Source organism: Mustelus asterias, chromosome 33 (assembly GCF_964213995.1).
Source record: "Mustelus asterias chromosome 33, sMusAst1.hap1.1, whole genome shotgun sequence".
Classification (NCBI taxonomy): Eukaryota; Metazoa; Chordata; class Chondrichthyes; order Carcharhiniformes; family Triakidae; genus Mustelus; species Mustelus asterias.
Window position 1 is genome coordinate 2487506 of NC_135833.1, and position 26959 is coordinate 2514464.

Consider the following 26959-nt stretch of genomic DNA (forward strand, 5'->3'; position numbering starts at 1 on the left):
CCCGGCTCGGCTCACTGTCTGTGCGGAGTCTGCACATTCTCCCCGTGTCTGCGTGGGTTTCCTCCGGGTGCTCCGTTTTCCTCCCACAGTCTGAGAGACGTGCCGGTTAGGGTGCTAGATTCTCCCTCAGTGTATCCCGAACAGGCACCGGAGTGTGGGCGACTAGGGGATTTTCACAGTAACTTCATTGCAGTGTTAATGTCAGCCTACTTGTGACACTAATAAATAAACTTTCAAAAATAATCACAGATCAAAGAAAAGTACACGTCTGTCCCGATCATGATGCCCAAACCAAACTGGAAAAAAAAACCTTCTTTAGAATATATAAAATTATATTAGGGTCACAAGTGGGCTTACATTAACACTGCAATGAAGTTACTGTGAAAATCCGCTAGTCGCCACATAGCACTGCTGCCTCACAGCGCCAGTGACCTAAGTTCAATTTCGGCCTTGTCTCTGCGGAGCCTTCAAGTTCTCCCCTGTGTCTGCGTGGGTTTCCTCCGGGCGCTCCTACAGTCCAAAGATGTGCAGGTTAGGTGGATTGGCCATGCTAAATTGCCCCTTAGTGTCCAAAGATGTGTAGGTTAGTGGATTGGCCATGCTAAATTGCCCGTTAGTGTCCGAAGATATGCAGGTTAGGTGGATTGGCCATGCTAAATTGCCCCTTAGTGTCCAAAGATGTGTAGGTTAGTGGACTGGCCATGCTAAATTGCCCCTTACTGTCCAAAGATGTGCGGGTTAGGTGGATTTGCCATGCTAAATTGCCCCTTAGTGTCCAAAGATGTGCGGGTTAGGTGGATCGGCCATGCTAAATTGCCCCTTAGTGTCCAAAGATGTGTAGGTTAGTGGATTGGCCATGCTAAATTGCCCCTTAGTGTCCGAAGATATGCAGGTTAGGTGGATTGGCATGCTAAATTGCCCCTTAGTGTCCAAAGATGTGTAGGTTAGGTGGATTGGCCATTCTAAATTGCCCCTTAGTGTCCAAAGATGTGCAGGTTAGGTGGATTGGCCATGCTAAATTGCCAGTTAGTGTTCAAAGGTGTGCGGGTTAGGTGGATTGGCCATGCTAAAATGCCCCTTAGTGTCCAAAGATGGGCAGGTTAGGTGGATTGGCCATTCTAAATTGCCCCTTAGTGTCCAAAGATGTGCAGGTTAGGTGGATTGGCCATTCTAAATTGCCCCTTAGTGTCCGAAGATGTTCGGGTTAGGTGGATTGGCCATTCTAAATTGCCCCTTAGTGTCCAAAGATGTGTAGGTTAGGTGGATTGGCCATTCTAAATTGCCCCTTAGTGTCCAAAGATGTGCAGGTTAGGTGGATTGGCCATGCTAAATTGCCAGTTAGTGTTCAAAGGTGTGCGGGTTAGGTGGATTGGCCATGCTAAAATGCCCCTTAGTGTCCAAAGATGGGCAGGTTAGGTGGATTGGCCATGCTAAATTGCCCCTTAGTGTCCAAAGATGTGCGGGTTAGGTGGATTGGCCGTGCTAAATTGCCCCTTAGTGTCCAAAGATGTACTGGTTAGGTGGATTGGCCATGCTAAATTGCCTCTTAGTGTCTAAAGATGTGTAAGTTAGGTGGATTGGCCATGCTAAATTGCCCCTTAGTGTCCAAAGATGTGCGTGTTAGGTGGATTGGCCGTGCTAAATTGCCCCTTAGTGTCCAAAGATGTGCAGGTTAGGTGGATTGGCCATGCTAAATTGCCCCTTAGTGTCCAAAGATGTGTAGGTTAGTGGATTGGCCATGCTAAATTGCCCGTTAGTGTCCGAAGATATGCAGGTTAGGTGGATTGGCCATGCTAAATTGCCCCTTAGTGTCCAAAGATGTGTAGGTTAGTGGACTGGCCATGCTAAATTGCCCCTTACTGTCCAAAGATGTGCGGGTTAGGTGGATTTGCCATGCTAAATTGCCCCTTAGTGTCCAAAGATGTGCGGGTTAGGTGGATCGGCCATGCTAAATTGCCCCTTAGTGTCCAAAGATGTGTAGGTTAGTGGATTGGCCATGCTAAATTGCCCCTTAGTGTCCGAAGATATGCAGGTTAGGTGGATTGGCATGCTAAATTGCCCCTTAGTGTCCAAAGATGTGTAGGTTAGGTGGATCGGCCATGCTAAATTGCCCCTTAGTGTCCAAAGATGTGCAGGTTAGGTGGATTGGCCATGCTAAATTGCCCCTTAGTGTCCGAAGATGTGCAGGTTAGGTGGAGTGGCCATGCTAAATTGCTCCTTACTGTCCAAAGATGTTCGGGTTAGGTGGATTGGCCATGCTAAATTGCTCCTTACTGTCCAAAGATGTTCGGGTTAGGTGGATTGGCCATGCTAAATTGCCCCTTAGTGTCCAAAGATGTGTAGGTTAGAATCATAGAATCATAGACACCCCACAGTGCAGAAGGAGGCCATTCGGCCCATCGAGTCTGCACCGACCACAGGCCCTACCTATCCCCACATATTTACCCGCTAATCCCTCTAACCTACGCATCCCAGGACTCTAAGGGGCAATTTTTAACCTGGCCAATCAACCTAACCTGCACATCTTTGGACTGGCCATGGTGGATTGGCCATGCTAAATTGCCCCTTAGTGTCCAAAGATGTGCAGGTTAGGTGGATTGGCCATGTTAAATTGCTCCTTACTGTCCGAAGATGTTCGGGTTAGGTGGATTGGCCATGCTAAATTGCCCCTTAGTGTCCAAAGATGTGTAGGTTAGGTGGATTGGCCATTCTAAATTGCCCCTTAGTGTCCAAAGATGTGCAGGTTAGGTGGATTGGCCATGCTAAATTGCCAGTTAGTGTTCAAAGGTGTGCGGGTTAGGTGGATTGGCCATGCTAAAATGCCCCTTAGTGTCCAAAGATGGGCAGGTTAGGTGGATTGGCCATGCTAAATTGCCCCTTAGTGTCCAAAGATGTGCGGGTTAGGTGGATTGGCCGTGCTAAATTGCCCCTTAGTGTCCAAAGATGTACTGGTTAGGTGGATTGGCCATGCTAAATTGCCTCTTAGTGTCTAAAGATGTGTAAGTTAGGTGGATTGGCCATGCTAAATTGCCCCTTAGTGTCCAAAGATGTGCGTGTTAGGTGGATTGGCCGTGCTAAATTGCCCCTTAGTGTCCAAAGATGTGCGGGTTAGGTGGATTGGCCATGCTAAATTGCCAGTTAGTCTTCAAAGATGTGCAGGTTAGGTGGATTGGCCATGCTAAATTGCCCCTTAGTGTCCAAAGATGTGCGTGTTAGGTGGATTGGCCGTGCTAAATTGCCCCTTAGTGTCCAAAGATGTACTGGTTAGGTGGATTGGCCATGCTAAATTGCCTCTTCGTGTCTAAAGATGTGCAGGTTAGGTGGATTGGCCATGCTAAATTGCCAGTTAGTGTTCAAAGGTGTGCGGGTTAGGTGGATTGGCCATGCTAAAATGCCCCTTAGTGTCCAAAGATGGGCAGGTTAGGTGGATTGGCCATGCTAAATTGCCCCTTAGTGTCCAAAGATGTGTAGGTTAGAATCATAGAATCATAGACACCCCACAGTGCAGAAGGAGGCCATTCGGCCCATCGAGTCTGCACCGACCACAGGCCCTACCTATCCCCACATATTTACCCGCTAATCCCTCTAACCTACGCATCCCAGGACTCTAAGGGGCAATTTTTAACCTGGCCAATCAACCTAACCTGCACATCTTTGGACTGGCCATGGTGGATTGGCCATGCTAAATTGCCCCTTAGTGTCCAAAGATGTGCGGGTTAGGTGGATCGGCCATGCTAAATTGCCCCTTAGTGTCCAAAGATGTGTAGGTTAGTGGATTGGCCATGCTAAATTGCCCCTTAGTGTCCGAAGATATGCAGGTTAGGTGGATTGGCATGCTAAATTGCCCCTTAGTGTCCAAAGATGTGTAGGTTAGGTGGATTGGCCATTCTAAATTGCCCCTTAGTGTCCAAAGATGTGCAGGTTAGGTGGATTGGCCATGCTAAATTGCCAGTTAGTGTTCAAAGGTGTGCGGGTTAGGTGGATTGGCCATGCTAAAATGCCCCTTAGTGTCCAAAGATGGGCAGGTTAGGTGGATTGGCCATGCTAAATTGCCCCTTAGTGTCCAAAGATGTGCGGGTTAGGTGGATTGGCCGTGCTAAATTGCCCCTTAGTGTCCAAAGATGTACTGGTTAGGTGGATTGGCCATGCTAAATTGCCTCTTAGTGTCTAAAGATGTGTAAGTTAGGTGGATTGGCCATGCTAAATTGCCCCTTAGTGTCCAAAGATGTGCGTGTTAGGTGGATTGGCCGTGCTAAATTGCCCCTTAGTGTCCAAAGATGTGCGGGTTAGGTGGATTGGCCATGCTAAATTGCCAGTTAGTCTTCAAAGATGTGCAGGTTAGGTGGATTGGCCATGCTAAATTGCCCCTTAGTGTCCAAAGATGTGCGTGTTAGGTGGATTGGCCGTGCTAAATTGCCCCTTAGTGTCCAAAGATGTACTGGTTAGGTGGATTGGCCATGCTAAATTGCCTCTTCGTGTCTAAAGATGTGTAGGTTAGGTGGATTGGCCATGCTAAATTGCCAGTTAGTGTCCAAAGATGTGCGGGTTAGGTGGATTGGCCGTGCTAAATTGCCCCTTAGTGTCCAAAGATGTACTGGTTAGGTGGATTGGCCATGCTAAATTGCCCCTTAGTGTCCAAAGACGTGCAGGTTAGGTGGATTGGCCATGATAAATTGCCAGTTAGTGTTCAAAGACGTGCAGGTTAGGTGGATTGGCCGTGCTAAATTGCCCCTTAGTGTCCAAAGATGTGCGGGTTAGGTGGATTGGCCATGCTAAATTGTCCCTTAGTGTCCAAAGATGTGCAGGTTAGGTGGATTGGCCGTGCTAATTTCTCCCTCAGTGTACCCGAACAGGCGCCGGAGTGTGGCAACTGGTGGATTTTCACAGGAACTTCATTGCAGTACGCCTACTTGTGACACTAACAAATATGTAAAAACATTCTTGTAGATCTCCTCTGCATTCTCTCCGGAGTAATTATGTCTTTCCTGTAATTTGGTGGCCAGAACAGTACATAAAACCCCAGCCCAGCCAGCGTTTTATAACATTCCAACATTACATTCCTGCTTTTGTAATCAACACCTCGTCCAATAAAGCAACGTATTCCATCTGCTTTCTTGACCATGTTGTCCACCTGTACTGCCACCTACAGGCACAGTAAGAAGTCTCACAACACCAGGTTAAAGTCCAACAGGTTTACTTGGTGGCCTGTTTCGACTTTAACCTGGTGTTGTGAGGCTACTTACTGTGCCTACCCCAGTCCAACACCGGCAGCTCCACATCAAACCTTCAGGCACCTGTGGGCAGGCACGCAAAAGGTTAATTGAGTTGTAAATAATGAACAACTCACATTGAGAAGTCGGCAACATGCCGGCTCTCGCTCCCTGTCTCTCTCGCTCAGCCGAGGCCGGGGATTGAACCCGGATCCCTGGCCTTGTGAGGCAGCAGTGCTAACCACCGTGCCACCGTGTCGCCCTCTTGAAATCTGGAATACGAAACTAGTCTCAGAGATGGTAACCATGAAATTATTGTCGATTGTCGGAAAAACCCATCTGGTTCATTGATGTCCATTAGGGAAGGAAATCTGCCGTCCTTACCCCGGTCTGGCCTACCTGTGACTCCAGAGCCACAGCCAATGTGGTTGACTCTCAACTGCCCTCTGATTTTCAAGTTTGCTGACGACACCACCATAGTGGGTCGGATCTCAAACAATGACGAGACAGAGTACAGGAATGAGATAGAGAATCTGGTGAACTGGTGCGGCAACAATAATCTCTCCCACAATGTCAACAAAACAAAGGAGATTGTCATCGACTTCAGGAAGCGTAAAGGAGAACATGCCCCTGTCTACATCAACGGGGACGAAGTAGAAATGGTCGCGAGCTTCAAGTTTTTAGGTGTCCAGATCACCAACAACCTGTCCTGGTCCCCCCCATGCCGACACTATAGTTAAGAAAGCCCCACCAATGCCTCTACTTTCTCAGAAGACTAAGGAAATTTGGCATGTCCGCTACGACTCTCACCAACTTTTACAGATGCCCCATAGAAAGCATTCTTTCTGGTTGTATCACAGCTTGGTAAGGCTCCTGCTCTGCCCAAGACCGCAAGGAACTACAAAAGGTCGTGAATGTAGCCCAATCCATCACGCAAACCAGCCTCCCATCCATTGACTCTGTCTACACATCCCGCTGCCTCGGGAAAAGCAGCCAGCGTAATTAAGGACCCCACGCACCCCCGGACATTCTCTCTTCCACCTTCTTCCATTGGGAAAAAGATACAAAAGTCTGAGGTCACGTACCAACCGACTCAAGAACAGCTTCTTCCCTGCTGCTGTCAGACTTTTGAATGGACCTACCTCACATTAAGTTGATCTTTCTCTACACCCTTGCTATGACTGTAACACTACATTCTGCACTCTCTCCTTTCCTTCTCTATGAACGGTATGCTTTGTCTGTATAGCTGTATGTTAATACATGTGACAATAATAAATCAAATCAGGTCAAATCTCTCTCATACACATACAGACACACTCTGTCTCTCACACACACACACTCTCTCTCTCACACACACACACTCTCTCTCACACACACACACTCTCTCTCACACACACACACTCTCTCTCACACACACACACTCTCTCTCACACACACACTCTCTCTCTCTCACACAGACACACACACTCTCTCTCTCTCACACACACACACTCTCTCTCACACACACACACTCTCTCTCACACACACACACTCTCTCTCTCACACACACACACTCTCTCTCACACACACACACTCTCTCTCACACACACACTCTCTCTCTCTCACACAGACACACTCTCTCTCTCTCACATACACTCTCTCTCTCACACACACAGACACACACTCTCTCTCTCACACACAGACACACTCTCTCTCACACACACACAGACACTCTCTCTCACACACAGACACACTCTCTCACACACACAGACACACTCTCTCTCACACACACACACACACACTCTCTCTCTCTCTCTCACACACACACAGACACACTCTCTCTCTCTCTCACACACACACACACTCTCTCTCACACACAGACACACACTCTCTCTCTCTCACACACAGACACACACACACTCTCACGCACACACAGACACACTCTCTCTCTCTCACACAGACACACACACTCTCTCTCTCTCACACACGCACTCTCTCTCTCTCTCACACACACAGACACACACACACTCTCTCTCACACACACACACACACATTCTCTCTCACACACACACACACACTCTCTCTCTCTCACACACACACACAGACACACTCTCTCTCTCTCTCTCACACACATACACACAGGCTGTATACCAATACATGTGACAGTAATAAATCAAATCAAAACAAATCAAAAAACAACCTCGCAAGCCCTCAGTTTCCTATTATTCATTCCTGGGACATGGACGTCGCTGGCCGGGCCCAGCATTTATTGCCCATCCCTAGTTGCCCCTTGGAGGGCAGTTGAGAGTCAACCACATTTGCTGTGGCTCTGGAGTCACATGTAGGCCAGACCAGGGTAAGGACGGCAGATTTCCTTCCCTAAAGGGAACCAGATGGGTTTTTCCGACAACGGGTCATCAGTAGATTCTTAATCCCAGATATTTTTTATTGAATTCAAATTCCACCATCTGCCGTGGGCGGGATTCGAACCCGGGTCCCCCAGGACATTAGCCTGAGTTTCTGGATTAAGAGTCGAGGGATAATACCACTAGGCCTCCCACAAGGGCAGCTCAAGGGCGAGTAGGGATGGGCTATAAACGCTGGCCAGCCAGCGACGCCCATGTCCCACGACTGAATAAATGAGAGGAGGGAAACCTCTTCGGGAAGTGCGCGTGAGGCATTTCACCACAAACGTAATCTTCAGATGAAGGGTTAAGGGGTGCACGGTAATTGGACTGGGGTACGCATCCAGTCTCCCTTCCAAAGAGATCAATTCTGTCCTTATTTTTAAACTTGAATGATTTTTGTAGAGGAGGATGAATGTTAGTTGCTGTTTTTATTCACGGTAGCACAGTGGGTTAGCACTGCTGCTTCACAGCTCCAGGGTCCCGGGTTCGATTCCCGGCTCGGGTCACTGTCTGTGTGGAGTTTGCACATTCTCCTCGTGTCTGCGTGGGTTTCCTCCGGGTGCTCCGGTTTCCTCCCACAGTCCAAAGATGTGCGGGTTAGGTTGATTGGCCAGGTTAAAAATTGCCCCTTAGAGTCCTGGGATGTGTAGGTTAGAGGGATTAGCGGGTAAAATATGTGGGGGTAGGGCCTGGGTGGGATTGTGGTCGGTGCAGACTCGATGGGCCGAATGGCCTCCTTCTGCACTGTAGGGTTTCTATGATTTCTATGATTTCTAGTTTGTTCATGGGACTGGGTGTTGCTGACTGGGCCAGCCTCTCCGCTCCCTAACTGCCCCATTGAGAAGCTGGTGATGTCTGCTCCTTGAACTACCCTAACCCTGTAGGAACACCCACAGTGCTGTTAGGAAGAGAATTCCGGGATTTTTGACCCAGTGACAGTGAAGGAACGGTGAACAAAAAAAAAAGCTTATTTATTAGATGATTAGTAGATTAGAGGGATTAGTGGGTAAAATATGTCGGGATATGGGGGTAGGGCCTGGGTGGGATTGTGGTCGGTGCAGACTCGATGGGCCGAATGGCCTCTTTCTGTACTGTAGGGTTTCTATGATTTCTATGATTAGTCACAAGTAAGGCTTACATTAACGCCGCAATGAAGTTACCGGGGCGGCACGGTAGCACAGTGGGTTAGCACTGCTGCTTCACAGCTCCACATGGTTCGATTCCCGGCTCGGGTCACTGTCTGTGTGGAGTTTGCACATTCTCCTCGTGTCTGCGTGGGTTTCCTCCGGGTGCTCCAGTTTCCTCCCACAGTCCAAAGATGTGCGGGTTAGGTTGATTGGCCATGCTAAAAAAAAAAATTGCCCCTTAGTGTCCTGAGATGCGTAGGTTAGTGGGTAAAATATGTAGGGATATGGGGGTAGGGCCTGGGTGGGATTGTGGTCGGTGCAGACTCGATGGGCCGAATGGCCTCTTTCTGTACTGTAGGGTTTCTATGATTCTACTGTGAAATTCCCCCTAGTCGCCGCAATCCGGCGCCTGTTCGGATCAGTGCACCCTAACCCAGCACGTCTTTCAGACTGTGGGAGGAAACCGGAGCACCCGGAGGAAACCCACGCAGACACGGGGAGAACGTGCAAACTCCACACAGACAGTGACCCAAGCCGGGAATCGAACCCGGGTCCCTGGCGCTGTGAGGCAGCAGTGCTAACCCGCTGTGCCACCGTGCCGCCCTTATAGATATAATTCCACTATTTAGATATAGTACTGACATATATAGTTCCACTATAAATGCATTTTTAAATAAACCACTATGAGATGACAGTCGTTTTCCCTGACTCACGGACAGAGAGGTATTACACCCTCAAAATGAGGAGTTGCCACTATTATTAATTAATATTTCCACACCCTCAGAGAATGTCCCACTGGAGGAGCAGCATCTCATCTTGCTCCTTCTGGACTGAACATTGTATAAAGTTTATTTATTAGTGTCACAAGTCGGCTAACATTAACACTGCAATGAAGTTACCGTGAAAGTCCCCTAGTCGCCCACACTCCGGCGCCTGTTCGGCTAACACTGAGGGAGAATTTAGCACGGCCAACGCACCCTAACCAGCACGTCTTTCGGACTGTGAGAGGAAACCGGAGCCCCCGGAGGGGACCCGCACAGAGTCCGCACAGACAGTGACCCGAGCCGGGAATCGAACCCGGGTCCCTGGCGCTGTGAGGCAGCAGCGCTAACCCGCTGGGCCGCCCCGGTTCAACAATTGAGTTCAACAACTTCAGAGGATAAACTCTCTCCTCCACCTTCACCCCATTTCCATTTATTTTATTTCTTATTTCCGTCTTATTTATTCTCATTTTCATGGTCCCGCTTCTAAAATCTTGCTTTCCATCCCGTTTTCCCCCTCCCCCAACCCACTAGGGCCAACCGCCGCATTCCTACACTTTGTCCTGCTATTTGTGCATTCGGATTTCTTCATAGACGCTATTAGCACATTTCTCGGCCTTTATCATCACAATTTACATTCCCTGTGTCTGTTTGCCTGTTTGCTCTTGTCTGGAGACAATACACATCTCTTTAGCCTGTCTTGATGCTCTCTCCATTCACGTTCTTTGTATCTTAAAGACTTGATTAGCTGTAAGTATTCGCATTCCGACCATTATTCATGTAAATTGAGTCTGTGTCTTTATATGCCCTGTTTGTGAACAGAATTCCCACTCACCTGAAGAAGGGGCTTGGAGCTCCGAAAGCTTGTGTGGCTTTTGCTACCAAATAAACCTGTTGGACTTTAACCTGGTGTTGTTAAACTTCTTACTCTGTTTTGCCTGTGCCATTCCTATCAATTGCAGCCCCCCTCACCCTCACAGTATACATCTTGTCCAATTTTCCTCGTCTGGCGAAAGGTCATCCAGACTCGTGCTATTCTCTCTCCACAGAGGCTGTCAGACCCGCTGAGATTTTCCAGCATTTTCTGGTTTTGTTTCTGATTCCAGCATCTGCAGTATTTCGCTTTTTTATTATTGCAGAGCATATCCGCTGTTTAATTTAGAATTTTACTTATCCACGTTAACAATAACTTTCACAGTTCAGTCTCCATTTAAAAGGGGAACAATTCTGCCCAGCCTTAACTCTCCATCATAATTTTCTTTACAATAGCAACGACCTATGTAAACATGTCACGCTGTTATTGCACACTTTTGCCACTGGTGGCACTGTAGTGCATCCAGTGCATTTGCTGTGACAATTTACATAGACAGTTCTCCATTACAAAGTGATTGATAAATGGGAAAAGTGCACAGAACCTATCTTTGATCTGTGTAGAGAAATTAAACAATATTTATTCCCCTCTCACCCCCACACACCCCTCAGTGGGGAGGGAATTGCAAAAACAGATTCAAATCAGAGATTAGGCTGTGATGATTTTTCTTTCATAAGTGCGGCACGGTGGCACAGCGGGTTAGCACTGCCCGCCTCACAGCGCCAGAGACCCGGGTTCGATTCCCGGCTTGGGTCACTGTCTGTGCAGAGTCCGCACATTCTCCCCGTGTGTGCGTGGGTTTCCCCCGGGTGCTCCGGTTTCCTCCCACAGTCCGAAAGATGTGCTGGTTAGTTGCTAAATTCTCCCTCAGTGTAACCCGAACAGGAGTGTGGTGACTAGGGGATTTTCACACTAACTTCATTGCAGTGTTAATGCAAGCCTACTTGTGGCACTGATGAATGAACTTTTATCCCCATATTCATTAATGTCATTTTGTATCTGCACCTGATCTGGTCCAGTTCCCACTCACTCACCAGATAAGAATCATAGAATCCTTCAGTGCAGAAGGAGGCCATTCGGCCCATCGAGTCTGCACCGACCACAATCCCACCCAGGCCCTATCCCCGTAACCCCATGTATTTACCCTAGCTAATCCCCCTGACACTAAGGGGCAATTTAGCACGGCCAATTCTCCTAACCTGCACATCTTTAGACACTAAGTATGGTGACTCGGGGGATTTTTACAGTAAGTTATAAAGTAAAAGTAAAGTTTATTTATTCGTCACAAGTAAGGCTTACATTAACACCGCAATGAAGTTACAGTGAAAATCCCCTAGTCGCCACACTCCGGCGCCTGTTCGGGTTACACTGAGGGTGAATTTAGCACCCTAACCAGCACGTCTTTCAGACTGTGGGAGGAAACCGGAGCACCCGGAGGAAACCCACGCAGACACGGGGGAGAATGAGCTAACTCCACACAGACAGTGACCCAAGCCGGGAATCGAACCCGGGTCCCTGGTGCTGTGAGGCAGCAGCGCTAACCACTGGGCCAATGTGAATGAAAGGAAAGTTTGCAATTCAGACTGTAAGAATCCAAGATTTGGCCTGTCTCAAGTTAGTTTTAAGTTTATTTATTAGTGTCACAAGTAGGATAACATTAACACGGCAATGAAGTTACTGTGAAAATCCCCTAGTCGCCCACACTCCGGCGCCTGTTCGGGTAACACTGAGGGAGAATTTAGCACCCTAACCAGCACGTCTTTCGCACTGTGGGAGGAAACCGGAGCACCCGGAGGAAACCCAGGCAGACACAGGGGGAGAACGTGCAAACTCCGCACAGACAGTGACCCAAGCCGGGAATCAAACCCAGGCCCCTGGCGCTGTGAGGCAGCAAGTGCTAACCCACTGTGCCACCGTGCCGGGAATCGAACCCACATCCCTGGTGGCTGTGAGGCAGCAGTGCTAACTACTGTGCCACCATGCCGGGAATCGAACCCGGGTCCCTGGCGCTGTGAGGCAGTAGTGCCAACCACTATGCCACCATGCCAGGAATCGAACCTGAGTCCCTGGCACTGTGAGGCAGTAGTGCCAACCACTATGCCACCATGCCAGGAATCGAACCTGAGTCCCTGGCACTGTGAGGCAGCAGTGCCAACCACTATGCCACCATGCCGGGAATCGAATCTGGGTCCCTGGCACAGTGAGGCAGCAGTGCCAACCTCTGTGCCACTGTGCCGGGAATCAAACCCGCATCCCTGGCACTGTGAGGCAGCAGTGCCAACCACTATGCCACCATGCCGGGAATCGAATCTGGGTCCCTGGCACAGTGAGGCAGCAGTGCCAACTTCTGTGCCACCGTGCCGGGAATCGAACCCGCATCCCTGGCGCTGTGAGGCAGCAGTGCCAACTTCTGTGCCACCGTGCCGGGAATCGAACCCGGGTCCCTGGCGCTGTGAGGCAGTGCTAACCACTGTGCTACCATGCCGGGAATCGAACCCGGGTCCCTGGCGCTGTGAGACAGCAGTGCCAACCACTGTGCCACCGTGCCGGGAATCGAACCCGGGTCCCTGGCGCTGTGAGGCAGCAGTGCTAAACCACCGTGCCACGAATCGAACCCGGGTCCCTGGCGCTGTGAGGCAGCAGTGCTAACACACCGTGCCGCCCTACCCTCATTGCGGTGTGAATGTGAAGCCTGACTTGTGTGACACTAACAAGTAAACTTTTAAAAAACATTTTAGTGCGTTTGAACCCATGGCTGCGAGTTGAGCCTGACCTGGAAGCTGTGTAGGAAGTTCGAGAGAGCTGGAATAAACTACTAGGAGCTGACATGTACAGCTGACTAGTGTGTTTGCAAAGGCAGTAACACAAGAGAGTCTTCTCAAAACCTTCTGGAGCCCTGCCAGACTTCTAGATCACGTCCTGGGGAATCGACTCTGAGACTTAAGTCTTTTTTTGTTGTTCTTTTTTTTGTGGGGGGGGGGGGGGGGGGAATATCTATGTCTCTCACCCACTTGAAAGACTTAATTCCCCCCTCCCTCCCCTCCTCTTCTCTCCCCCTGTTTTAACCTTCTCCTCTCCAAGTGAAATTGTGAATCTCTCTCTCTCTCTCTCCTTTTTGTTGTAAGAGAGAGTATTTTGTTCTCCAACTGAGGACACACCCCCCCCCCCCCCCCCAACCACCACCACCACCAACACCACCACTGCTTCCAATGTGCATTTGGAACCTGTCCCACAGTTTAGTAAACCAAGCGTTCTGCTGGGGCAGTTTTTTTTTTGCTGGAAGCTCAGGCAGTGAGAGAAGGGTGTTGAACAAGGAGTCAGAGAGGGAGAGGGAGGGAGAGAGAGAGAGAGAGAGAAAGGCCACCTCCCCCCCCCCCCACCAAAGAGTTGGGATGTTGAGATGAGTTCCATGGAGTGGAGGTGCCTGGCTCTCGCCTGGCTGGCGGTGCTGGTGCTGCTGGTGGTGGTCTCGGCGCAAGGGAAGGAGCTCTCACAGGGGCGCTTTAAAGTGGTCTTCACGCCGACCATCTGCAAGCGGACCTGCCTGAAGGGCCAGTGCCAGGATACCTGCCAGCGGGGCAACACCACCACCCTGATCAGTGAGAACGGACAGGCAGCAGACACCCTGACTGGCTCCGGCTTCCGAGTGGGTAAGTGGCTGTTCTCAAAGCCCCCTCTGCACAGCAATGTTTAACCAGCCTCTCTCTCCCTTCAGTGTGGCTGCATTTCGCAAACAACTCTCCCCAAAACCAGCACTGATTATCATTGCAAAACCCTCCCTCACTGGCAATTTCTTCAAACTATCTCATTAACACTTCAGGCTGGCTGGAACCAGTAATTATTGCAAACTAGCTAAACTAGTAATATTTCAAACTAGCTAAACTAGTAATGAGTTCAAACTAGCTAAAGTAGTAATTATTTCAATCTCATTATTACTATGTCAAACTAGCTAAACTAGTAATTATTTCAATCTCATTATTACTATGTCAAACTAGTTAAACTAGTAATTATTTCAATCTCATTATTACTATCAAATTAGCTAAACTAGTAATATTTCAAACTATCTCATTTCAAGCAAGCTAAACTAGTAATGATTTCATACTATCTATTTAACACTTCAAGCTAGCTAGAACCAGTAATTATTGCAAACTAGCTAAACTAGTAATGATTTCATACTAGCTAGAACCAGTGATTATTGCAAACTCATTATTACTATGTCAAACTAGCTAAACTAGTAATTATTTCAATCTCTCATTATGTCAAACTAGCTAAACTAGTAATTATTTCAATCTCTCATTATTACTGTGTCAAGCTAGCTAAACTAGTAATTATTTCAATCTCTCATTATTACTGTGTCAAACTAGCTAAACTAGTAATTATTTCAATCTCTCATTGTGTCAAGCTAGCTAAACTAGTAATTATTTCAATCTCATTATTACTATGTCAAACTAGCTAAACTAGTAATTATTTCAATCTCTCATTATGTCAAACTAGTTAAACTAGTAATTATTTCAATCTCTCATTATTACTGTGTCAAACTAGCTAAACTAGTAATTATTTCAATCTCTCATTGTGTCAAGCTAGCTAAACTAGTAATTATTTCAATCTCATTATTACTATGTCAAACTAGCTAAACTAGTAATTATTTCAATCTCATTACTATGTCAAACTAGCTTAACTAGTAATTGTTTCAATCTCTCATTATTACTATGTCAAACTAGCTAAACTAGTAATTATTTCAATCTCATTGTTACTATGTCAATCCAGCTAAACTAGTAATTATTTCAATCTCTCTATTACTATGTCAAACTAGCTAAACTAGTAATTATTTCAATCTCATTATTACCATGTCAAACTAGCTAAACTAGTAATTATTTTATACTAGCTAGAACCAGTGATTATTGCAAACTCATTATTACTATGTCAAACTAGCTAAACTAGTAATTATTTCAATCTCTCATTATGTCAAACTTGCTAAACTAGTAATTATTTCAATCTCATTATTACTATGTCAAACTAGCTAAACTAGTAATTATTTCAATCTCATTACTATGTCAAACTAGCTAAACTAGTAATTATTTCAATCTCTCATTATTACCATGTCAAACTAGCTAAACTAATAATTATTTCAATCTCATTATTATGTCAAACTAGCTAAACTAATAATTATTTCAATCTCATTATTATGTCAAACTAGCTAAACTAGTAATTATTTTAATCTCTCATTATTACTATTTCAAACTAGCTAAACTATTAATTATTTCAATCTCTCATTACTATTTTAAACTAGCTAAACTAGTAATTATTCCAATTTCTCATTACTATTTTAAACTAGCTAAACCAGTAACTATTTCAAACTGTCTCTCATTAGCAATTATTTCAAACTATCTAACACCAGCAATGATTTCAAACTAGCTCAACTAGTAATTACCTACTACAATCCAACACTAGCAATGATTTGAAACTAGCTAAACTAATAATTATTTCAATCTCATTACTATTTCAAACTAGCTAAACTAGTAATTATTTCAATCTATCTCATTATTATTATTTCAAACTAGCTAGACTAGTAATTATTTCAAAATATCTAGCACCAGCAATTATTTCAACCTAGCTAAGCTAGTAATTATTTCCTACTATGTAGCACGAGTAAATCCTTTAAACTAGCTCAACCAGGAATTATTTCCTACTATCTAGCACAAGTAAATCCTTCAAACTAACTAAACTAGTAATTATTTCAATCTAGCACTAGTAAATCTTTCAAACTAGCTCAACTAGTAATTATTTCAATCTAGCACTAGTAAATCTTTCAAACTAGCTCAACTAGTAATCACTTTGCACTACCTAGCACTAGCAGTTCTTTCAAACTAGCTAAACTAGTAATTATTTCAAACTACCTAGCAATGCTTTCAAAAGATCTAAACGAGTAACGATTTTAAACGATCTAAGATGACTAATTATTCCAAACTATAGACAACCAGCAATGATTCCAGACTGTTTGTGTCATTTATTTGTGTAATATCTCCCTCCGCCTAGTTAGATATCGGTGTGGTTGGGTTTTAAATCACCTGGAATGATACATCCTGTCTAATTCTATGTTGCATTTAATTTAAATTTAAATTATCGATACCGTGTGGTGAACAGCAGGCAAAAGAAACCAGTTTAACAGCTCACATTGCGACCCATCCCATCATTCGCGTCTGCAGTCCAATCTGGGGAAAGTCTTACAGCATGGGAGGAGGCCGTTCAGCCCCTCCCGGCCATGCTGTCTCGTTGAAACTTCAGTCTCAATTTGTCTCTTCTCCCGGTTTCGTGTAAGATTTGACGTGTTCCCCGGCTGCTTTAGAATCTTTCGAGCTAAGCTCCGGTCCAGTTGGACGTAATCCCGGCTGCGACTGATAACCCCTCTCCGGGTCACAGCGGGCCAAACGCGGGCAATTGGGATTAGCTCAGTGGTTTAAAAAAAAAAGGGGGACGGCATGGACAAGTTGGGCCGAAGGGCCTGTTTCCTTGCTGTAAACCTCTATGATGCTGTGACAGAGGGGAGGGGCAACGGGCTCCGAAGGAACCCCCGACTGCGGGGGGACGGGGGGGGGCGGGGGAGGGGGGGGGGCGGTGGGGAGGGAATCTGCAAAGGATCCCATTCTTTATCATTATCCAGTAATCCTCACCCCATGCACGCGTGCCCACACACACAGGAGGGGGAAGCTGTAAATGTGTGGACGAGATCCAACTGTGATGCACCCTGTAGTGGAATAATCTGGCCATCTGGGCTTCTCAAGCTTCCCCAGCTGAAGTCTGGCCGCTCTGTACCACAATCCGGAGTTAACTCTCCGGGGGGAAGGGAAGAGGGAAGGAACTTTCAGCTCTGTCTCGCCTGTTTACCCTGGCAGGACCTGATAACTCAGTTCACACAGTCAATATCTGGAAATTTAACCCATAATCCTTTGTCGTCTTGATGGAGTGGCAGAGTGGGTTAGCACTGCTGCCTCACAGCGCCAGGAGCCCGGGTTCGATTCCCGGCTCGGGTCACTGTCTGTGTGGAGTCTGCACGTTCTCCCCCCGTGTCTGCGTGGGTTTCCTCCGGGTGCTCCGGTTTCCTCCCACGGTCCAAAGATGTGTGGGTTAGGTGGATTGGCCATGCTAAATTGCCCCTTAGTGTCCCAAGATGTGCAGGTTAGGTGGATTGGCCATGCTAAATTGCCCCTTAGTGTCCAAAGATGTGTGGGTTAGGTGGATTGGCCATGCTAAATTGCCCCTTAGTGTCCCAAGATGTGCAGGTTAGGTGGATTGGCCATGCTAAATTGCCCCTTAGTGTCCCAAGATGTGCAGGTTAGGTGGATTGGCCATGCTAAATTGCCCCTTAGTGTCCCAAGATGTGCAGGTTAGGTGGATTGGCCATGCTAAATTGCCCCTTAGTGTCCAAAGATGTGTGGGTTAGGTGGATTGGCCATGCTAAATTGCCCCTTAGTGTCCCAAGATGTGCAGGTTAGGTGGATTGGCCATGCTAAATTGCCCCTTAGTGTCCAAAGATGTGTGGGTTAGGTGGATTGGCCATGTTAAATTGCCCCTTAGTGTCCAAAGATGTGCGGGTTAGGTGGATTGGCCATGCTAAATTGCCCCTTAGTGTCCAAAGATGTGCAGGTTAGGTGGATTGGCCATGTTAAATTGCCCCTTAGTGTCCAAAGATGTGCGGATTAGGTGGATTGGCCATGCTAAATTGCCCCTTAGTGTCCAAAGATGTGCGGGTTAGGTGGATTGGCCATGCTAAATTGCCCCTTAGTGTCAGGGGGATTAGCAGGATAAATATGTGGGGTTAAGAGGATAGGGCCTGGGTGGGATTGTTGTCAGTGCAGACTTGATGGGCCGAATGGCCTCCTTCTGTACTGTAGGGCTATGTTGATTGTCCAGGCTAAATTGCCCCAAAATTGCAGGGGAGAGGTGGGGGGCAGAAAGGGGTTACGGGGGATAGGGCCTGGATGGGATCGTTGTTGATGCAGACTCGATGGGCCGAATGACCTCCTTCTACACTGCAGGGATTGTATGATTCTGTGAATTGCTCTGTGTCCACTCAAGTGAGACCCAAAAGTTGACCCAAGCTGTCTTGCTGCTGTCTCAGAGACGGAGGGAAGGGGGGGGTGAGAGCTATCCCAGATTTAAACCTCGAGCCTTGCTCCATTAACTTCTTTATTTTATTTATTCGTGTCACAAGTAAGGCTTACATTAACACTGCAATGAAATTACTGTGAAAATCCCCCTAGTCGCCTGTTCGGGTTACACTGAGGGAGAATTTAGCACGGCCGATGCACCCTAACCAGCACGTCTTTCGGACTGTGGGAGGAAACCGGAGCACCCGGAGGGAAACCCACGCAGACACGGGGAGAACATGCAAACTCCGCACAGACAGTGACCCAAGCCGGGAATCGAACCCGGGTCCCTGGGCGCTGTGAGGCAGCAGTGCGGGTTTTGATCTAGTGTTTTGGGAGCTGCTTTTTTAAAAAAGATAAAACGTTGCCCAGTTCCAACGCCACTTGGCCTTGTGGGAACTGTACCAGTCAGAATAAACCCCAAAGGGGGGAGGGAGGCGGGGGGCGGCGGGGAGAGAAGTGGCTGTGACACCAATTTCCATAGCAACACGGGGTTGTCCGCTGTCAGCTGCTTCCCCCACCCCCCCGACTCTCTGCTTGACAATCTGTGGGCAGGTTAGCCTCTGATGTAATCTGGAAATTTGCCTGAACATCTCATGTTGGAAGGGTGGATGCCCACTTGGCTCACCACACAGTCCCTTCCTCCCTCAGTTAGTCACGCGCGGCCTCTGGCTCAGAAAGTTAGGCCTTTGAGGCTCCCACCTTGGTCGTTGGGGAGACGGTAACGTCAGCGGACCGGTGATCCAGCAGCCCGGGGGTACACAAGTTCAAATCCCAGAACGGCTACGGCGCAGAGGGAGGCCGTTCGGCCCATTGCGTCTGCGCTGGCTCTCCGAACAGCCAGTTCACCTGGCCACTCTCACCAACTTTTACAGATGCACCATAGAAAGCATTCTTTCTGGTTGTATCACAGCTTGGTATGGGGCTCCTGCTCTGCCCACGACCGCAAGGAACTACAAAATGTCGTGAATCCATCACACAAACCAGCCTCCCATCCATTGACTCTGTCTACACTTCCCGCTGCCTCGGGGAAAAGCAGCCAGCATAATCAAGGACCCCCACGCACCCCCGGACATTCTCTCTTCCACCTTCTTCCGTCGGGAAAAAGATACAAAAGTCTGAGGTCACGTACCGACCGACTCAAGAACAGCTTCTTCCCTGCTGCTGTCAGACTTTTGAATGGACCTACCTCGCATTAAGTTGATCTTTCTCTACACCCTAGCTGTGACTGTAACACTACATTCTGCACCCTCTCCTTTCCTTCTCTATGAACGGTATGCTTTGTCTGTATAGTGCGCAAGAACCAATACTTTTCACTGTATGTTAATACATGTGACAATAATAAATCAAATCAAATCACTTCCCCACACATTCATCATTTGGCATTGTGATATTATCGCTAGTCTATTAACCCAGAAACTCAGCTAATGTTCTGGGGGACCCGGGTTCGAATCCCGCCCATGGCAGATGGTCGAATTTGAATTCAATAAAAAAAATCTGGAATTAAGAATCTACTGATGACCCATTGTTGGAAAAACCCATCTGGTTCACTAATGTCCCTTTAGGGAAGGAAAGGGGTGGCACGGTGGCACAGTGGGTTAGCACTGCTGCCTCACAGCGCCAGGGACCCGGGTTCAATTCCCGGCTTGGGTCACTGTCTGCGTGGAGTCTGCACGTTCTCCCCGTGTCTGCGTGGGTTTCCTCCGGGTGCTCCGGTTTCCTCCCACAGTCTGAAAGACGTGCTGGCTAGGGGGATTGGCCGTGCTGAACGGCCCCTGAGTGTCGGGGGCACTCGCTAGGGTAAATGCATGGGGTATTGGAGACAGAGCCTGGGTGGGATTGTGGTCATAGAAAGAATCATAGAATCCCTGCAGTGCAGGAGGAGGCCATTCAGCCCATCGAGTCTGCACCGACCACAATCCCACCCAAGGCCCTATCGCCACAACCCCACACATTTAGCCCTCTGATCCCTCTAACCTACACATCCCGGGATACGAAGGCGCAGTTTAGCATGGCCTAACCCGCACGTTTTTGGACTGTGGGAGGAAACCGGAGCACCCGGGGGAAACCCACGCAGACACGGGGGAGGGGGAAATGTGCAAATTCCGCACCGACAGTGACCCAAGCCGGGAATCGAACCCGGGTCCCTGGAGCTGTGAGGCAGCAGTGCTAACCCACTGTGCCACCCGGCCGCCCATGGCCGGTGCAGACTCGATGGGCTGAATGGCCTCCTTGTGCACTGTAGGGATTCTATGATTCTATGAAATCTGCCGTCCTTACCCGGTCTGGCCTACATGTGACTCCAGAGCCACAGCAATGTGGTTGACTCTCAATTGCCCTCTGAAATGGCCGAGAGAGAGAGAGAGAGACACTCAGTTCAAGGTAGAGTTAGGGATGGGCTACAAATGTAAGCAATTCCCATGAAAGAACAAAGGTAAATTAAAAATCTGGGCTGCTACTCCCGGGGCCTATTGTTCTCCAGTTGGGAAGACAAATGGGAGACCACTTGTACTGGCTTCGATGGACTTTGATCCCATGCTTACTACTGGCAGGAGAATTCCCATGAATGCCTGAGGCCAAAGTTGTTCCTTCAACCGACATCACCAAGGAAACACATAGTCCATATAATCGCCGATTTGTGGGGCATTCCTGAATGTTTTGGTCACCTGTACAGCGAAGTGCCTGAGTCATTTTCTGAGGTAACTTGACGTGATAAGACAAACTTCAGTAGGTGGTAGAAGGCAGACTCGCATCTCGATGGCACCTTGCACAACCTCCGGATGTCTCATAGAATCCCTGCAGTGCAGAAAGAGGCCATTCGGCCCATCGAGCCTGCACCGATTCCAATCCCACCCAGGCCCTATCCCCATTACCCCTCATATTTACCCTGCTAATCTCCCTGGCACTAAGGGGCAATTGAGACTGGCCAATCAACCTAACCCACATGTCTTTGGACACTAAGGGGCAATTTAGCATGGCCAATCCACCTAACCTACACGTCTTTGGACACTAAGGGGCAATTTAGCTTGGCCAATCCACCTAACCTGCACATCCTTGGACACAAAGGGGCAATTTAGCATGGCCAATTCACCTAACCTGTACATCTTTGGACACTAAGGGGCAATTTAGCATGGCCAATCCACCTAACCTGTACATCTTTGGACACTAAGGGGCAGTTTAGCATGGCCAATCCACCTAACCTACACATCTTTGGACACTAAGGGGCAATTTAGCACGGCCAATCCATAGAAAGAAACCGTACAACACAGAAAGAGGCCATTCGGCCCATCGAGTCTGCACCGACCACAATCCCACCCAGACCCTACCCCCATATCCCTACATATTTACCCACCAATCCCTCTAACCTACGCATCTCAGGACACTAAGTGCAATTTTAGCATGGCCAATCAACCTAACCCGCACATCTTTGGACTGTGGGAGGAAACCGGAGCACCCGGAGGAAACCCACGCAGACACGGGGGGAGAACGTGCAAACTCCGCACAGACAGTGACCCGAGGCTGGATTTGAACCTGGTGACCCAAGCCGGGAATCGAACCCAGGTCCCTGGAGCTGTGAAGCAGCAGTGCTAACCACTGTGCTACCGTGTCTCCAGGGCATTAGCTGAGTTCCTGGATTAATAGTCCAGCAACAATAAAACTTTTTAAAAAAAAGTTTACTTATTAGTGTCACAAGTAAGGCTTACATTAACACTGCAATGAAGTTTCTGTGAAAATCCCCTAGTCACTACACTCCAGCACCTGTTTGGGGGGTCAATGCACCCTAACCCAGCACATCTTTCGGACTGTGGGAGGAAACCGGAGCACCCGGAGGAAACCCACGCAGACATGGGGAGAATGTGCAGACTCCGCACAGACAGTGACCCGAGCCGGGAATCGAACCCGGGTCCCTGGCGCCCACTAACACCTCTCGGCCATTCACTAGCCCCAACCGAGACTAAAAGGATAAAAGTATCTTTATTAGTCACAAGTAGGCTTACATTAACACCGCAATGAAGTTACTGTGAAATTCCCCTAGTCGCCTCACTCTGGCGCCTGTTCGGGTAACACTGAGGGAGAACTTTTGAAAAATTGACAATTGATCCAACTCCATGCACGATTCCCACCAACAAACAGTGCCGCCTGTAGCCCCTTTATATATCAGTGACTTCTACTGGATAATTGACATCAAATTAGGACTTAATTGTTAAGCCGTTATTAACACCGGAGTGTGGGTGACTGCGGGGATTTTCCACAGTATCTCCATTGCGGTGTTAATATAAGCCTACTTGTGACACTAATAAATAAACTTCAAAACAGTTTATTTATTCGTCATAAGTAGGCTTACATTAACACTGCAATGAAGTTACTGTGAAAATCCCCCAGTCGCCACACTCCGGCGCCTGTTCGGCTTACACGGAGGGAGAATTTAGCACCCTAACCAGCACGTCTTTCGGACTGTGGGAGGAAACCGGAGCACCCGGAGGAAACCCACGCAGACGCTGGGGGGAGAATGTGCAGACTCCGCACAGACAGTGACCCGAGCCGGGAATCGAACCCGGGTCCCCGGCGCTGTGAGGCAGCAGTGCTAACCAGCACTGTGTCCACCGTGTCGCCCCCTGCCCCCCCCCACTCAGGGTCTTGCTTTATACAGGGACTCGGTACGCGAGTTCCATCTGGGTTGACGATGCCGTTCCGCCATCGCCATTGCCGTGTCGATCCAGACACCCAATTTATTTTTTTCGCCGGGGGATTTCTAAAGTACTAACCAAATGCCAGGAGGTATGTCTGTTAAAACGGAAGGTCGGGAGGTGCCGCAGTCATTCTACGTGGCAGGGTTTTGGATGGGGGAACTTCGCAGCACAGTCGGGCCATTGAGTTCAACTTTCCCTGCGCCAAGTCCTCGAAAGAGCAACCCACATGTTCCCATCTCCCTGCCCTTTCCACATATCCTTTGAAATGTTTGCTTTTCAAATATTTATCCACTTCTAGTTTAAGGCCTCCGAGGGATTTTGCTGCCCCCACAGTTTCTGGTCAAGCGTTCTGTCTCCCGATAACTACTTCTGCAGAAGAACCTACTCCCAAGCCCCTGCTTTGGTCTTTCAGTGTTGATCTTTAGTTTGGTTTGATTAGATTTATGACTGTCACGTGTATTGGGATACAGTGAAAAGTATTCTTTCTTGCGCGCTGTACAGACAAAGCATACCGTTCATAGAGAAGGAAAAGAGAGGGTGCAGAATGCAGTGTTACAGTCACAGCTAGGGTGCAGAGAAAGATCAACTTAATATTTGATTTGATTTATTATTGTCACATGTATTGGGATACAGTGAAAAGTATTGTTTCTTGCGTGCTGTACAAAGCATACCGTTCATAGAGAAGGAAAGGAGAGGGTGCAGAATGTAGTGTTACAGTCATAGCCAGGGTGTAGAGAAAGATCAACTTAATGCGAGGTAGGTCCATTCAAAAGTCTGACAGCAGCAGGGAAGAAGCTGTTCTTGAGTCGGTCGGTACGTGACCTCAGACTTTTGTATCTTTTTCCCGAAGGAAGAAGGTGGAAGAGAGAATGTCCGGGGGTGTGTGGGGCCCTTGATTATGCTGGCTGCTTTTCCCGAGGCAGCGGGAAGTGTAGACAGAGTCAATTGATGGGAGGCTGCTTTGTGTGATGGACTGGGCTACATTCATGACCTTTTGTAGTTCCTTGCGGTCTTGGGCAGAGCAGGAGCCCCATACCAAGTTGCGATACAACCAGGAAGGATGCTTTCTATGGTGCATCTGTAAAAGTTGGTGAGAATCGTAGCTGACATGCCAAATTTCCTGAGTCTTCTGAGAAAGTAGAGGCATTGGTGGGGCTTTCTTAATTATAGTGTTGGCATGGGGGGGACCAGGACAGGTTGTTGGTGATCTGGACACCTAAAAACTTGAAGCTCTCGACCCTTTCTACTTCGTCCCCGTTGATGTAGACAGGGGCATGTTCTCCTTTACGCTTCCTGAAGTCGACAACAATCTCCTTCGTTTAGTTGACATTGAGGGAGAGATTATTGTTGCCGCATCGGTTCATCAGATTCTCTATCTCATTCCTGTACTCTGTCTCGTCATTGTTTAAGATCCGACCCACTACGGTGGTGTCGTCAGCAAACTTGAAAATCGAATTGTAGGGGAATTTATACTCCAGCCACTTGAGTAGTTGAAATAGCTTCTCCCAATTTACCCTGATCAACCCCTGTGGGATATGTGGGCGGCACGGTGGCACAGTGGGTTAGCACTGCTGCCTCACAGTGCCAGGGACCCGGGTTCGATTCCCGGCTTGGGTCACTGTCTGTGTGGAGTCTGCACGTTCTCCCTCGTGTCTGCGTGGGTTTCCTCCGGGTGCTCCGGTTTCCTCCCACAGTCCAAAGATGAGCGGGTTAGGGGGATTGACCCTGCTAAATTGCCCCTTAGTGTCAGGGAGATTAGCAAGGTAAAGTACGTGGTGTTGCAGGGATAGAGCTTGGGTGGGACTGTGGTCGGTGCAGACTCGATGGGCCAAATGGCCTCCCTCCACACTGTAGAGATTCTAGGAACCAGACCCAATATTGTGTACACTTAAGCCGTAGAGGTTTACAGCATGGAAACGAGCCCTTCGGCCCAACCTGTCCATGCCGCCCCTTTTTTAAACCCCTAAGCAAGTCCCAATTGCCCGCATTTGGCCCATATCCCTCTATACCCATCTTACCCATGTAACTGTCTAAACGCTTTTTAAAAGACAAAATTGTACCCACCTCTACTACTACCTCTGGCAGCTTGTTCCAGACACTCACCACCCTCTGTGTGAACAAATTGCCCCTTTGGACCCTTTTGTATCTCTCCCCTCTCACCTTAAACCTCTGCCCTCTAGTTTTAGACTCCCCTACCTTTGGGAATAAATCTTGTCCTGGGATGAGGTCAGTGTAGCGGGAGCTTTACTCTGTATCTAACCCCGTGCTGTACCTGTCCTGGGAGTGTTTGATGGGGGACAGTGTAGAGGGAGCTTTACTCTGTATCTAACCCCGTGCTGTACCTGTCCTGGGAGTGTTTGATGGGGGGACAGTGTAGAGGGAGCTTTACTCTGTATCTAACCCCGTGCTGTACCTGTCCTGGGAGTGTTTGATGGGGGACAGTGTAGAGGGCGCTTTACTCTGTATCTAACCCCGTGCTGTACCTGTCCTGGGAGTGTTTGATGGGGGACAGTGTAGAGGGCGCTTTACTCTGTATCTAACCCCGTGCTGTCCCTGTCCTGGGAGTGTTTGATGGGGGACAGTGTAGAGGGAGCTTTACTCTGTATCTAACCCCGTGCTGTACCTGTCCTGGGAGTGTTTGATGGGGGGACAGTGTAGAGGGAGTTTTACTCTGTATCTAACCCCATGCTGTACCTGTCCTGGGAGTGTTTGATGGGGGACAGTGTAGAGGGAGCTTTACTCTGTATCTAACCCCGTGCTGTACGTGTCCTGGGAGTGTTTGATGGGGGACAGTGTAGAGGGAGCTTTACTCTGTATCTAACCCCGTGCTGTACCTGTCCTGGGAGTGTTTGATGGGGGACAGTGTAGAGGGAGCTTTACTCTGTATCTAACCCCGTGCTGTACCTGTCCTGGGAGTGTTTGATGGGGGACAGTGTAGAGGGAGCTTTACTCTGTATCTAACCCCGTGCTGTACCTGACCTGGGAGTGTTTGATGGGGGACAGTGTAGAGGGAGCTTTACTCTGTATCTAACCCCGTGCCGTACCTGTCCTGGGAGTGTTTGATGGGGGACAGTGTAGAGGGAGCTTTGCTCTGTGTCTAACCCCTGATTTATTATTATCACATGTATTAGGATGTCGTGAAAAGTATTGTTTCTTGCGTGCTATACAGACAAAGCATACCGTTCATAGAGAAGGAAAGGAGAGGGTGCAGAATGCAGTGGTGTGTAGGTTTTGATCAAACCTGGGGTCCCACTGCCGCTCCTGGCCAGTCGCAGAGATGAAACAGAATCACTTTGATGATTGTGGTATCCGACGCTTGACAGGATGCGGGGGTGGGCGGGGGGGTCATAACTTGCTCCCCACTCCCCCCCCCACTTTGAACAAACTTCGTAGTTGTCATGGTAAAAGACAAAGAGGAGGAGGGAGCAAGAACTAACCGTCTCCCAAGTGTTTCCAGCAGTGAGTCACTTTTTTGAGGGCTTGTGATTGCAATTATGTGGATAATGCGGCAACCATTCGTATCGGCAGCTTCCTGAGACAGCAAGATGACCGGTTTTGACCTATTTCGGGACCAATTATCGAGTGGGGCGGCACGGTGGCACAGTGGGTTAGCAGTGCTGCCTCACAGCGCCAGGGATCCGGGTTCAATTCCCGGCTCGGGTCACTGTCTGTGTGGAGTCTGCACATTCTCCCCGTGTCTGCATGGGTTTCCTCCGGGTGCTCCGGTTTCCTCCCACAGTCCAAAGATGTGCGGGTTAGACCATA

General features: G+C 48.4%; 2 protein-coding genes across 3 annotated transcripts in view; both read left to right on the forward strand.

The window, feature by feature from the left end:
• rce1a (Ras converting CAAX endopeptidase 1a) overlaps positions 1–26959 on the forward strand; it is a 325304-nt gene that overhangs the window by 272252 nt on the left and 26093 nt on the right. The window lies entirely within an intron of this gene.
• The window catches only part of ltbp3 (latent transforming growth factor beta binding protein 3), a 238262-nt gene continuing 224756 nt past the window's right edge, over positions 13454–26959 (forward strand). For both annotated transcript variants that reach the window (XM_078200930.1, XM_078200931.1), the window contains exon 1: positions 13454–14006. In XM_078200930.1, the coding sequence (XP_078057056.1) occupies positions 13757–14006 (250 nt within the window). In that variant the 5' untranslated portion in view covers positions 13454–13756. The remainder of the gene's footprint in view (positions 14007–26959) is intronic.